This window comes from Oncorhynchus mykiss, chromosome 17 (assembly GCF_013265735.2).
Source record: "Oncorhynchus mykiss isolate Arlee chromosome 17, USDA_OmykA_1.1, whole genome shotgun sequence".
Lineage (NCBI taxonomy): Eukaryota > Metazoa > Chordata > Actinopteri > Salmoniformes > Salmonidae > Oncorhynchus > Oncorhynchus mykiss.
The window spans coordinates 9,858,653-9,871,477 of record NC_048581.1 but is presented as its reverse complement, the minus strand read 5'-3'; the positions used below and the strand labels follow the sequence as shown (position 1 = coordinate 9,871,477).

Below are 12,825 nucleotides of genomic sequence, written 5' to 3'. Positions count from 1 at the left end.
ATCCTTCCTGCTTTCCCTCCTTTCTTCCCTCTCTCCCTCCTTTCTTGAAATGAATCATGACTGAAATGACATGACTGAAAAAAATGGAGTTCAAGCTTTTACACTTTCAACTTGTGTCAAGTCAGTGATGTCACAAAGACCAAGGAGAGTGAGAAGGAAGGAAGGAAGGAAGGGCGCCTCTTTATAGTGTTGGGGTGTGACCCCGGTGTTCATCCCGCTGTCCGGAGAGAAACTCAACCCATCTCAGGGTATACGTCCCAAATGGCACTCTACTCCCTATATAGTGCACCACCTTTGATCAGATCCCCATGGGTCCTGGACACAAGTAGTGCACTATATGAAGGGAATAGGGTGCCCTTTTGGGACGCAAACATGATAACACACACAGCCCGCTCACTTGTCCCTCCCCATCTCCTCCCCAACCCCTCTCCCACCCCTCACCCACCCCTCACCCACCCCGCTTAAAACCCAACATCAGAAAACAGGGTGAGAAAAATACTAGATGAAGAGAGAAATGAATCAGAGAGAAAGAAGTCTGTCCGTCCTCTCGTTCGCCCGCCCCTCCCTCCCTCCCTCACGTCAGAAGAACACAAGGTGCTCATCATCTTCTTCTTCTTCTTTCTACATTAAACCCTCTTCTTTATTTTCAGGTAATAGTTCTCAGTCCTCCCCTCCTCCCTCGGTTTCCTTTCAGAATACAAGAGGAGTTCAAATATCTGTTTATCGACAGGTATCCGGTTTCACCGTTGCCCACGGCAACAACCAATCATCAACGATAAACGGGCGCTTAGACACAAAAAACGCATCTGAAATTGCAAAAAAGTGGAAGTTGTACTCCCGGTCCCCACCGCTGGGGGGGCTCCACCTTATTACTGTACCTCACCTCAGTCTCCGTCAAGTCTCTGGAGCTCACATCCTGGTCTGAGGTCTCTAATCAAAGAGAGGGGGGGCTCTAATCAAAGAGAGGGAGGGAGGGGGGGGGGGGGGGGGGGGTTGGTGTTGTGTGTGAAATCCGAGGTGGGATAAGGGATAAGGTAGAGTTCATTTGTCTCCCTCTCCTCCTTTTTCAATCTCTCTCTCAGAAGAGGTTCTCTTCAAAGATGGCCATCAGGTCGCTCTGGAAGTTGATGTCAATGGTGTCCGCCATCTGTAGAGAGAGGGGGATGAGAAAGAGAGAGGGATGAGAAAGAGAGAGAGGGGGATGAGAGAGAGGGGGATGAGATAGAGAGCGAGAGAGAGAGGGGGATGAGAGAGAGAGAGAGAAAGGAATTAGATGCAGTGTAAATCTTCCCCATCTAAACTACCTCTCCTCTGTATTATCGCTCTATAACTGCAGAATATACATATATTAATTAGTATCTTTGATGATTACCACCTCTCTCCTCCTATACTAGTATATCATGTTAGTATTATAGTAGTTTAACTGCTATAAAGTATTACCACCTCTCTCCTACTATACTAGTATATCATGTTAGTATTATAGTAGTGCTATAACTGCTATAAAGTATTACCACCTCTCTCCTCCTATACTAGTATATCATGTTAGTATTATAGTAGTGCTATAACTGCTATAAAGTATTACCACCTCTCTCCTCCTATACTAGTATATCATGTTAGTATTATAGTAGTGCTATAACTGCTATAAAGTATTACCACCTCTCTCCTCCTATACTAGTATATCATGTTAGTATTACAGTAGTATAACTGCTATAAATTATTACCACCTCTCTCCTCCTCTCCTACTATACTAGTATATCATGTTAGTATTACAGTAGTATAACTGCTATAAATTATTACCACCTCTCTCCTCCTCTCCTACTATACTAGTATATCATGTTAGTATTACAGTAGTATAACTGCTATAAATTATTACCACCTCTCTCCTACTATACTAGTATATCATGTTAGTATTACAGTAGTATAACTGCTATAAATTATTACCACCTCTCTCCTCCTCTCCTCCTATACTAGTATATTATGTTAGTATTACAGTAGTATAACTGCTATAAAGTATTACCACCTCTCTCCTCCTATACTAGTATATCATGTTAGTATTATAGTAGTATAACTGCTATAAAGTATTACCACCTCTCTCCTACAATACTAGTATATCATGTTAGTATTATTGTAGTATAACTGCTATAAAGTATTACCACCTCTCTCCTCCTCTCCTCCTATACTAGTATATCATGTTAGTATTATAGTAGTATAACTGCTATAAAGTATTCCCACCTCTCTCCTCCTCTCCTCCTATACTAGTATATCATGTTAGTATTACAGTAGTATAACTGCTATAAAGTATTACCACCTCTCTCCTACTATACTAGTATATCATGTTAGTATTATAGTAGTATAACTGCTATAAAGTATTACCACCTCTCTCCTCCTATACTAGTATATTATGTTAGTATTATAGTAGTATAACTGCTATAAATTATTACCACCTCTCTCCTCCTATACTATTATATCATGTTAGTATTATAGTAGTATAACTGCTATAAAGTATTACCACCTCTCTCCTCCTCTACTATTATATCATGTTAGTATTATAGTAGTATAACTGCTATAAATTATTACCACCTCTCTCCTCCTCTACTATTATATCATGTTAGTATTATAGTAGTATAACTGCTATAAATTATTACCACCTCTCTCCTCCTATACTATTATATCATGTTAGTATTATAGTAGTATAACTGCTATAAATTATTACCACCTCTCTCCTACTATACTAGTATATCATGTTAGTATTATAGTAGTATAACTGCTATAAATTATTACCACCTCTCTCCTACTATACTAGTATATCATGTTAGTATTACAGTAGTATAACTGCTATAAAGTATTACCACCTCTCTCCTACTATACTAGTATATCATGTTAGTATTACAGTAGTATAACTGCTATAACTATTACCGCCTCTCTCCTCCTCTCCTGCTATACTAGTATATTATGTTAGTATTACAGTAGTATAACTGCTATAACTATTACCGCCTCTCTCCTCCTTTCCTACTATACTAGTATATTATGTTAGTATTACAGTAGTATAACTGCTAGAAATTATTACCACCTCTCTCCTCCTATACTATTATATCATGTTAGTATTATAGTAGTATAACTGCTAGAAATTATTACCACCTCTCTCCTCCTATACTATTATATCATGTTAGTATTATAGTAGTATAACTGCTAGAAATTATTACCACCTCTCTCCTCCTATACTATTATATCATGTTAGTATTATAGTAGTATAACTGCTAGAAATTATTACCACCTCTCTCCTACTATACTAGTATATCATGTTAGTATTACAGTAGTATAACTGCTATAAAGTATTACCACCTCTCTCCTCCTCTCCTGCTATACTAGTATATCATGTTAGTATTATAGTAGTTTAACTGCTATAAAGTATTACCACCTCTCTCCTCCTATACTAGTATATCATGTTAGTATTATAGTAGTATAACTGCTATAAATTATTACCACCTCTCTCCTACTATACTAGTATATCATGTTAGTATTACAGTAGTATAACTGCTATAAAGTATTACCACCTCTCTCCTACTATACTAGTATATCATGTTAGTATTACAGTAGTATAACTGCTATAACTATTACCGCCTCTCTCCTCCTCTCCTGCTATACTAGTATATCATGTTAGTATTACAGTAGTATAACTGCTATAAAGTATTACCACCTCTCGCCTACTATACTAGTATATCATGTTAGTATTACAGTAGTATAACTGCTAGAAATTATTACCACCTCTCTCCTCCTATACTATTATATCATGTTAGTATTATAGTAGTATAACTGCTATAAATTATTACCACCTCTCTCCTACTATACTAGTATATCATGTTAGTATTATAGTAGTATAACTGCTATAAATTATTACCACCTCTCTCCTACTATACTAGTATATCATGTTAGTATTACAGTAGTATAACTGCTATAAAGTATTACCACCTCTCTCCTACTATACTAGTATATCATGTTAGTATTACAGTAGTATAACTGCTATAACTATTACCGCCTCTCTCCTACTATACTAGTATATCATGTTAGTATTATAGTAGTATAACTGCTATAAATTATTACCACCTCTCTCCTACTATACTAGTATATCATGTTAGTATTATAGTAGTATAACTGCTATAAATTATTACCACCTCTCTCCTACTATACTAGTATATCATGTTAGTATTATAGTAGTTTAACTGCTATAAAGTATTACCACCTCTCTCCTCCTATACTAGTATATCATGTTAGTATTATTGTAGTATAACTGCTATAACTATTACCGCCTCTCTCCTCCTCTCCTGCTATACTAGTATATCATGTTAGTATTATAGTAGTTTAACTGCTATAAAGTATTACCACCTCTCTCCTCCTATACTAGTATATCATGTTAGTATTATTGTAGTATAACTGCTATAACTATTACCGCCTCTCTCCTCCTCTCCTGCTATACTAGTATATCATGTTAGTATTATTGTAGTATAACTGCTATAACTATTACCGCCTCTCTCCTCCTCTCCTACTATACTAGTATATTATGTTAGTATTACAGTAGTATAACTGCTATAAATTATTACCGCCTCTCTCCTTCTTCTCTCCTGCTCGCGGCGTCTTGCCAGCTCCCTCTGCTGGTCCATGGCGTTCTGTGCTGCGGCCGAGGGTGGGGGTGTGGCCTGTTCAGTGGGAGGGGCCTGTGGGGAGACGGCGGGAGGGGTTGAGGCAGGGGGCGTGGGGGCTTGAGGCGAAAGTTGCTCCTGGCGACGGCGAGAGTCCTGGACACGCACCCTCCCCTGCTGTTCCACAGAGTCCTCGTCGTCACGGCTACTGGAGAAGAGAAAGCGTGTGTCAGAGGGGGAGGAGCTTAGCTGGGGTGCAAGAATGAGCATCCATCCTTCCCTTTTTTCTCACCATAGTTTCTACCTCGACTGAGAGGTCTTCTCTCTCTCTCTCCTCCCTCCATCCCCCCCTCTTACCGTAGTTTCTCCTGCTCGGCCTGTACTTTTATCTGTTTCTCTCTCTCCTCCACTATCTCTCTGCCCTTTCACTCCCTCCATCCCTCCCTCTTACCGTAGTTTCTCCTGCTCGGCCTGTGCTTTTAGCTGTTTCTCTCTCTCCTCCCTCCATTCCTCCCTCTTACCGTAGTTTCTCCTGCTCGGCCTGTGCTTTTAGCTGTTTCTCTCTCTCCTCCCTCCATTCCTCCCTCTTACCGTAGTTTCTCCTGCTCGGCCTGTGCTTTTAGCTGTTTCTCTCTCTCCTCCCTCCATCCCTCCCTCTTACCGTAGTTTCTCCTGCTCGGCCTGTGCTTTTAGCTGTTTCTCTCTCTCCTTCTCTCGGGCGGCACGACGGAACTGTTCGAAGCTGTCGCTAGAGGAGCGGACAGCGGAGGTGGGGGTGGACTGAGAACGCTGGGCCAAGCTGGCCCAGGAACCCATGTTCTTTAACTTCACCTCCTGGGAGGGAGAAAGAGGGAGTGGGAAGAGAGTGTAGTGGGAAGAGAGTGTAGTGGGAAGGGGAAGAGAGTGTAGTGGGAGGGGGAAGAGAGTGTAGTGGGAGGGGGAAGAGAGTGTAGTGGGAGGGGGAAGAGAGTGTAGTGGGAGGGGGAAGAGAGTGTAGTGGGAGGGGGAAGAGAGTGTAGTGGGAGGGGGAAGAGAGTGTAGTGGGAGGGGGAAGAGAGTGTAGTGGGAGGGGGAAGAGAGTGTAGTGGGAGGGGGAAGAGAGTGAGACAGACATTTCGTTAACACCCACTTTTTAAAAGACATTTCACCTCCATCATTTTAATAACAATAACGCCTTACAGGAAAGTATTTTTTTTTACAACTAAATCTATTTTATTTATGGAAGTGGAATTTCACAGGAAGGGTCCCAGACACGTGTTGTGTGATTCCACATGCTTTTGAGAAACTTACACCGACCAGCAAATCATGTTTTTGAGAAACCTGAGCAGATCACTTCCTCATCCTCGTTGTGTAGTATGGGAGCTCTGATACAAACACGAACAAAGACTTCAAAAACACCCAGATAGGAAACAGATCACTTCCTCATCCTCGTTGTGTAGTATGGGAGCTCTGATAAACATCAAAGACTTCAAAAACACCCAGATAGGAAACAGATCACTTCCTCATCCTCGTTGTGTAGTATGGGAGCTCTGATAAACATCAAAGACTTCAAAAACACCCAGATAGGAAACAGATCACTTCCTCATCCTCATTGTGTAGTATGGGAGCTCTGATAAACATCAAAGACTTCAAAAACACCCAGATAGGAAACAGATCACTTCCTCATCCTCGTTGTGTAGTATGTGGGGGGTCCCAAAAAACCCATCAACAAAGGCTCCAAAAACACCCTAATATGTCCTTTAATAAAAGGACAACGCTCTCAGTATTGTAATGCAGGTCTGTAGATATATACATGATGTTGTGTCATTCTCAACTTCAGCCACAACTCTGTATTCCATCTGGTTAAACTCAAGCAATTTTATGCACGTGCATATTGGCGTGCGTGGGTGTACTTCCTCGTTCCCAAATCCTACTGTGTGCATGTAGGCTAAATGGGGGGGTCCTACCGACATAGGTAAGGTATAGCTTTCCTTACGATGTCAGTAACTCACCAGAAAACAGACGAGAAAGGAGACGGCGAACCAAAGTAGTTTTAGTTGTTCGGTTTGCTGAAAATGGTTTACAGATGTGCAAAATCCCCCCAAAAACACAAGAAAAAACAAACATCGTACTATAACTTTTCACTGACTTCTAGTGGATGACTGATATCTCTAATGAGGCTTTGGCTAGTTGTTCTGTACAGACGCATAAACACTCCCGTCTACAGACTTCCTGTGGATGACTGATATCTAATGAGGCTTTGGCCAGTTGTTCTGTACAGACGCATAAACACTCTCGTCTACAGACTTCCTGTGGATGACTGATATCTAATGAGGCTTTGGCCAGTTGTTCTGTACAGACGCATAAACACTCCCGTCTACAGACTTTGCACGTTGAATCTACTGGTCTGCAGGGAGCGTTTTTCTGATGATGAGTAAAACCACCACAGAGAAGAAAAGTCATCGCTGTAAGACGAGAAGAGGAAGAGAGAGGCGTTTGCCATCGTTCTGTAAAATCAGGACATTATGTTCAAGTTGACCTTTTGAGAAGCCATTTCACAGCCACCACACAAATGGTCATCTCAAAACCAGTTTAGGCCATATGTCTTGATTTACAGAATAATAGCAAACCACTCAAAGCAAAAAACAATGGGGCACACATTATTCACAGGAGACTGCCGGAGTTGGGTCAGTAACCTTGATTTACAGAACAATGATGCTTAAAAACGGCCCATCTCAGGGTCCCAGACGCCAACGGTGATTGGGGCCAAGACAACAATGGTTTGATGACTGTCTTATCTGTGGAGCATTCTAGAAGGACTGGGCTGATCGAGAGAGCTGCGTGTGTACTGGTCCTCTACTACTTTAAATGGGAGTAAAAGATTGCCTATTGTCAAGATTGAAGCAGTGTCTGTTTCCTTACACCAGTACCCCCAACAGCACACATGGTTGTTGTTGCCACCGACAAACTCACCTGATTCAACTCATTGAGGGCCTGGTGATTCAATGAGAAGTTAAATCAGGTGTGCTTGGCCAGGGTTACAATAGAAACGTGTACTGTTGGGGGTTGTTGAGGACTGGAGTTGGGAAACACAGGCTCACACACACACACACACACACACACACCCTGCAATAACAACTTTGTACCTACTGTACGCTTGATTATATATTTTACTATTTAAATCCAGTCACTTTATCCTCCCACCCACCATGTAGTCCATGTTACTGTCAATATGTATCCTCCCATCCACCATGTAGTCCATGATACTGTCAATATGTATCCTCCCATCCACCATGTAGTCCATGATACTGTCAATATGTATCCTCCCATCCACCATGTAGTCCATGATACTGTCAATATGTATCCTCCCATCTACCATGTAGTCCATGATACTGAACTGATACTGTCAATATGTATCCTCCCATCCACCATGTAGTCCATGCTACTGTCAATATGTATCCTCCCATCCACCATGTAGTCCATGATACTGTCAATATGTATCCTCCCATCCACAATGTAGTCCATGATACTGTCAATATGTATCCTCCCATCCACCATGTAGTCCATGATACTGTCAATATGTATCCTCCCATCCACCATGTAGTCCATGATACTGTCAATATGTATCCTCCCATCCACCATGTAGTCCATGATACTGTCAATATGTATCCTCCCATCCACCATGTAGTCCATGATACTGTCAATATGTATCCTCCCATCCACCATGTAGTCCATGATACTGAACTGATACTGTCAATATGTATCCTCCCATCCACCATGTAGTCCATGATACTGTCAATATGTATCCTCCCATCCACCATGTAGTCCATGATACTGAACTGATACTGTCAATATGTATCCTCCCATCCACCATGTAGTCCATGATACTGTCAATATGTATCCTCCCATCCACCATGTAGTCCATGATACTGTCAATATGTATCCTCCCATCCACCATGTAGTCCATGATACTGTCAATATGTATCCTCCCATCCACCATGTAGTCCATGATACTGTCAATATGTATCCTCCCTTCCACCATGTAGTCCATGATACTGTCAATATGTATCCTCCCATCCACCATGTAGTCCATGATACTGAACTGATACTGTCAATATGTATCCTCCCATCCACCATGTAGTCCATGATACTGTCAATATGTATCCTCCCATCCACCATGTAGTCCATGATACTGTCAATATGTATCCTCCCACCCACCATGTAGTCCATGATACTGTCAATATGTATCCTCCCATCCACCATGTAGTCCATGATACTGAACTGATACTGTCAATATGTATCCTCCCATCTACCATGTAGTCCATGATACTGTCAATATGTATCCTCCCATCCACCATGTAGTCCATGATACTGAACTGATACTGTCAATATGTATCCTCCCACCCACCATGTAGTCCATGATACTGTCAATATGTATCCTCCCATCCACCATGTAGTCCATGATACTGAACTGATACTGTCAATATGTATCCTCCCATCTACCATGTAGTCCATGATACTGTCAATATGTATCCTCCCATCCACCATGTAGTCCATGATACTGAACTGATACTGTCAATATGTATCCTCCCATCTACCATGTAGTCCATGATACTGTCAATATGTATCCTCCCATCCACCATGTAGTCCATGATACTGTCAATATGTATCCTCCCATCCACCATGTAGTCCATGATACTGTCAATATGTATCCTCCCATCCACCATGTAGTCCATGATACTGTCAATATGTATCCTCCCATCCACCATGTAGTCCATGTTACTGAACTGATACTGTCAATATGTATCCTCCCATCTACCATGTAGTCCATGTTACTGAACTGATACTGTCAATATGTATCCTCCCATCTACCATGTAGTCCATGATACTGAACTGATACTGTCCATATGTATCTCCCATCCACTATGTAGTCCATGCTACTGTCAATATGTATCCTCCCATCTACCATGTAGTCCATGATACTGTCAATATGTATCCTCCCACCCACCATGTAGTCCATGATACTGAACTGATACTGTCAATATGTATCCTCCCACCCACCATGTAGTCCATGCTACTGTCAATATGTATCCTCCCATCCACCATGTGGTCCATGATACTGTCAATATGTATCCTCCCATCTACCATGTAGTCCATGATACTGTCAATATGTATCCTCCCATCCACCATGTAGTCCATGTTACTGAACTGATACTGTCAATATGTATCCTCCCATCCACCATGTAGTCCATGTTACTGTCAATATGTATCCTCCCATCTACCATGTAGTCCATGATACTGAACTGATACTGTCAATATGTATCCTCCCATCCACCATGTAGTCCATGATACTGTCAATATGTATCCTCCCATCTACCATGTAGTCCATGATACTGTCAATATGTATCCTCCCATCCACCATGTAGTCCATGATACTGAACTGATACTGTCAATATGTATCCTCCCATCTACCATGTAGTCCATGATACTGTCAATATGTATCCTCCCATCCACCATGTAGTCCCATGTTACTGAACTGATACTGTCAATATGTATCCTCCCATCCACCATGTAGTCCATGATACTGTCAATATGCATCCTCCCATCCACCATGTAGTCCATGATACTGAACTGATACTGTCAATATGTATCCTCCCATCTACCATGTAGTCCATGTTACTGAACTGATACTGTCAATATGTATCCTCCCATCCACCATGTAGTCCATGATACTGTCAATATGTATCCTCCCATCCACCATGTAGTCCATGATACTGTCAATATGTATCCTCCCATCCACCATGTAGTCCATGATACTGTCAATATGTATCCTCCCATCCACCATGTAGTCCATGTTACTGTCAATATGTATCCTCCCATCCACCATGTAGTCCATGATACTGTCAATATGTATCCTCCCATCCACCATGTAGTCCATGTTACTGAACTGATACTGTCAATATGTATCCTCCCATCCACCATGTAGTTCATGATACTGTAAATATGTATCCTCCCATCTACCATGTAGTCCATGATACTGTCAATATGTATCCTCCATCTATCATGTAGTCCATGATACTGTCAATATGTATCCTCCCATCTATCATGTAGTCCATGATACTGAACTGATACTGTCAATATGTATCCTCCCATCCACCATGTAGTCCATGATACTGTCAATATGTATCCTCCCATCCAGCATGTAGTCCATGATACTGTCAATATGTATCCTCCCATCTATCATGTAGTCCATGATACTGAACTGATACTGTCAATATGTATCCTCCCATCCACCATGTAGTCCATGATACTGAACTGATACTGTCAATATGTATCCTCCCATAGTCCATGATACTGAACTGATACTAGTAACCCCCAGCTGTGTGTTTTACAGCAGACACCTTATTGTAGATTAGTAACCCCCAGCTGTGTGTTTTACAGCAGACACCTTATTGTAGATTAGTAACCCCCAGCTGTGTTTACAGCAGACACCTTATTGTAGATTAGTAACCCCCAGCTGTGTGTTTACAGCAGACACCTTATTGTAGATTAGTAACCCCCAGCTGTGTGTTTACAGCAGACACTTTATTGTAGATTAGTAACCCCCAGCTGTGTGTTTACAGCAGACACCTTATTGTAGATTAGTAACCCCCAGCTGTGTGTTTACAGCAGACACCTTATTGTAGATTAGTAACCCCCAGCTGTGTGTTTACAGCAGACACCTTATTGTAGATTAGTAACCCCCAGCTGTGTGTTTTACAGCAGACACCTTATTGTAGATTAGTAACCCCCAGCTGTGTGTTTACAGCAGACACCTTATTGTAGATTAGTAACCCCCAGCTGTGTGTTTACAGCAGACACCTTATTGTAGATTAGTAACCCCCAGCTGTGTGTTTTACAGCAGACACCTTATTGTAGATTAGTAACCCCCAGCTGTGTGTTTACAGCAGACACCTTATTGTAGATTAGTAACCCCCAGCTGTGTGTTTTACAGCAGACACCTTATTGTAGATTAGTAACCCCCAGCTGTGTGTTTACAGCAGACACCTTATTGTAGATTAGTAACCCCCAGCTGTGTGTTTACAGCAGACACCTTATTGTAGATTAGTAACCCCCAGCTGTTTTTACATAGAAATACATAGAAATCTCTTTAGTTTAACAAAATAGAACACAACATTGTAGCTGAAGTTCAGAATGACACAACATCATGCATATATCTACAGACCTGCATTACAATACTGAGAGCGTTGTCCTTATATTAAAGGACATATTAGGGTGTTTTTGGAGCCTTTGTTGGTGGGTTTTCGGGACCCCCCACATACTACACAACGAGGACGAGGAAGTGATCTGTTTCCTATCTGGGTGTTTTTGAAGTCTTTGTTCGTGTTTGTATCAGAGCTCCCATACTACACAACGAGGATGAGGAAGTGATCTGTTTCCTATCTGGGTGTTTTTGAAGTCTTTGTTCGTGTTTGTATCAGAGCTTCTATACTACACAACGAGGATGAGGAAGTGATTTGCTCAGGTTTCTCAAAAACATGTGGAATCACATGGACCCTTCTATAACATTCCATTTACATATAAAAAAAGAAAAGTGAGATTTGGTTATAAAAAAGGAAACTGCTCCTTTAATTGAAGTACTGAATCTACATGCTTTGTTCTAGTATGATTCTGACTCTCTCTCACCTGTGTCTTCTTGGCGGTGATGGGTGTTTTAGCCTCCTGCTTCAGTTTGCTGTCCTGATGGGAAGGGGGAGGGGCCGGGGAGTCCGGGAGGCGGAGCCCAGGACGAGAACTGTCCAATAGCTTCACATCTGATCCTGCAGGAGTCAATTGATCGGTTGATTCAGGTGACCTATTCACTGTGAATAAATTCTAAAATAGAGACACTCTACCGTCGAGGCAGAGGGAGACACAGACAAATCTCTCCCGCTCTCTCCCTAACGCTTCTTACACACACAGAGCCAGGTGTGTGTACTCACTGTGTGTGTGTTTGTTGTCTTGTGGTTTGTGGTGTCGCTGGGTGGGGCTGAAAGGGGAGGGGGGCGGCACCGGGGAGGGGAGCGGCTTCTCCTCTTTCACCCTTTGGTTCTGCAGTGAACACACAGGGTTAACACACACATACACAGGTCCTCTTTAACCCCTAATAACACCCCCTGGTTCTAGAGAGAACACAGGGTTAACACACACATACACAGGTCCTCTTTAA

At 41.8% G+C, this 12,825-nt stretch overlaps 1 protein-coding gene across 9 annotated transcripts in view; it reads right to left on the bottom strand.

The window, feature by feature from the left end:
- Positions 1-449: 449 nt before the first annotated feature.
- Positions 450-12,825, bottom strand: part of LOC110516202 (bromodomain-containing protein 4) — a 61,902-nt gene continuing 49,526 nt past the window's right edge. For 7 of the 9 annotated variants that reach the window (XM_036948861.1, XM_036948860.1, XM_036948859.1 and 4 more), the window contains exons 19-23: positions 12,599-12,707; positions 12,303-12,436; positions 5,299-5,471; positions 4,599-4,845; positions 451-1,147 (exon numbers count right to left, since the gene is read on the bottom strand). In XM_036948861.1, the coding sequence (XP_036804756.1) occupies positions 1,079-1,147; positions 4,599-4,845; positions 5,299-5,471; positions 12,303-12,436; positions 12,599-12,707 (732 nt within the window). In that variant the 3' untranslated portion in view covers positions 451-1,078. Of the gene's footprint in view, positions 1,148-4,598; positions 4,846-5,298; positions 5,472-12,302; positions 12,437-12,598; positions 12,708-12,825 lie in introns of all 9 variants that reach the window. The other 2 variants (XM_036948867.1, XM_036948866.1) reach the window with 2 other exon arrangements.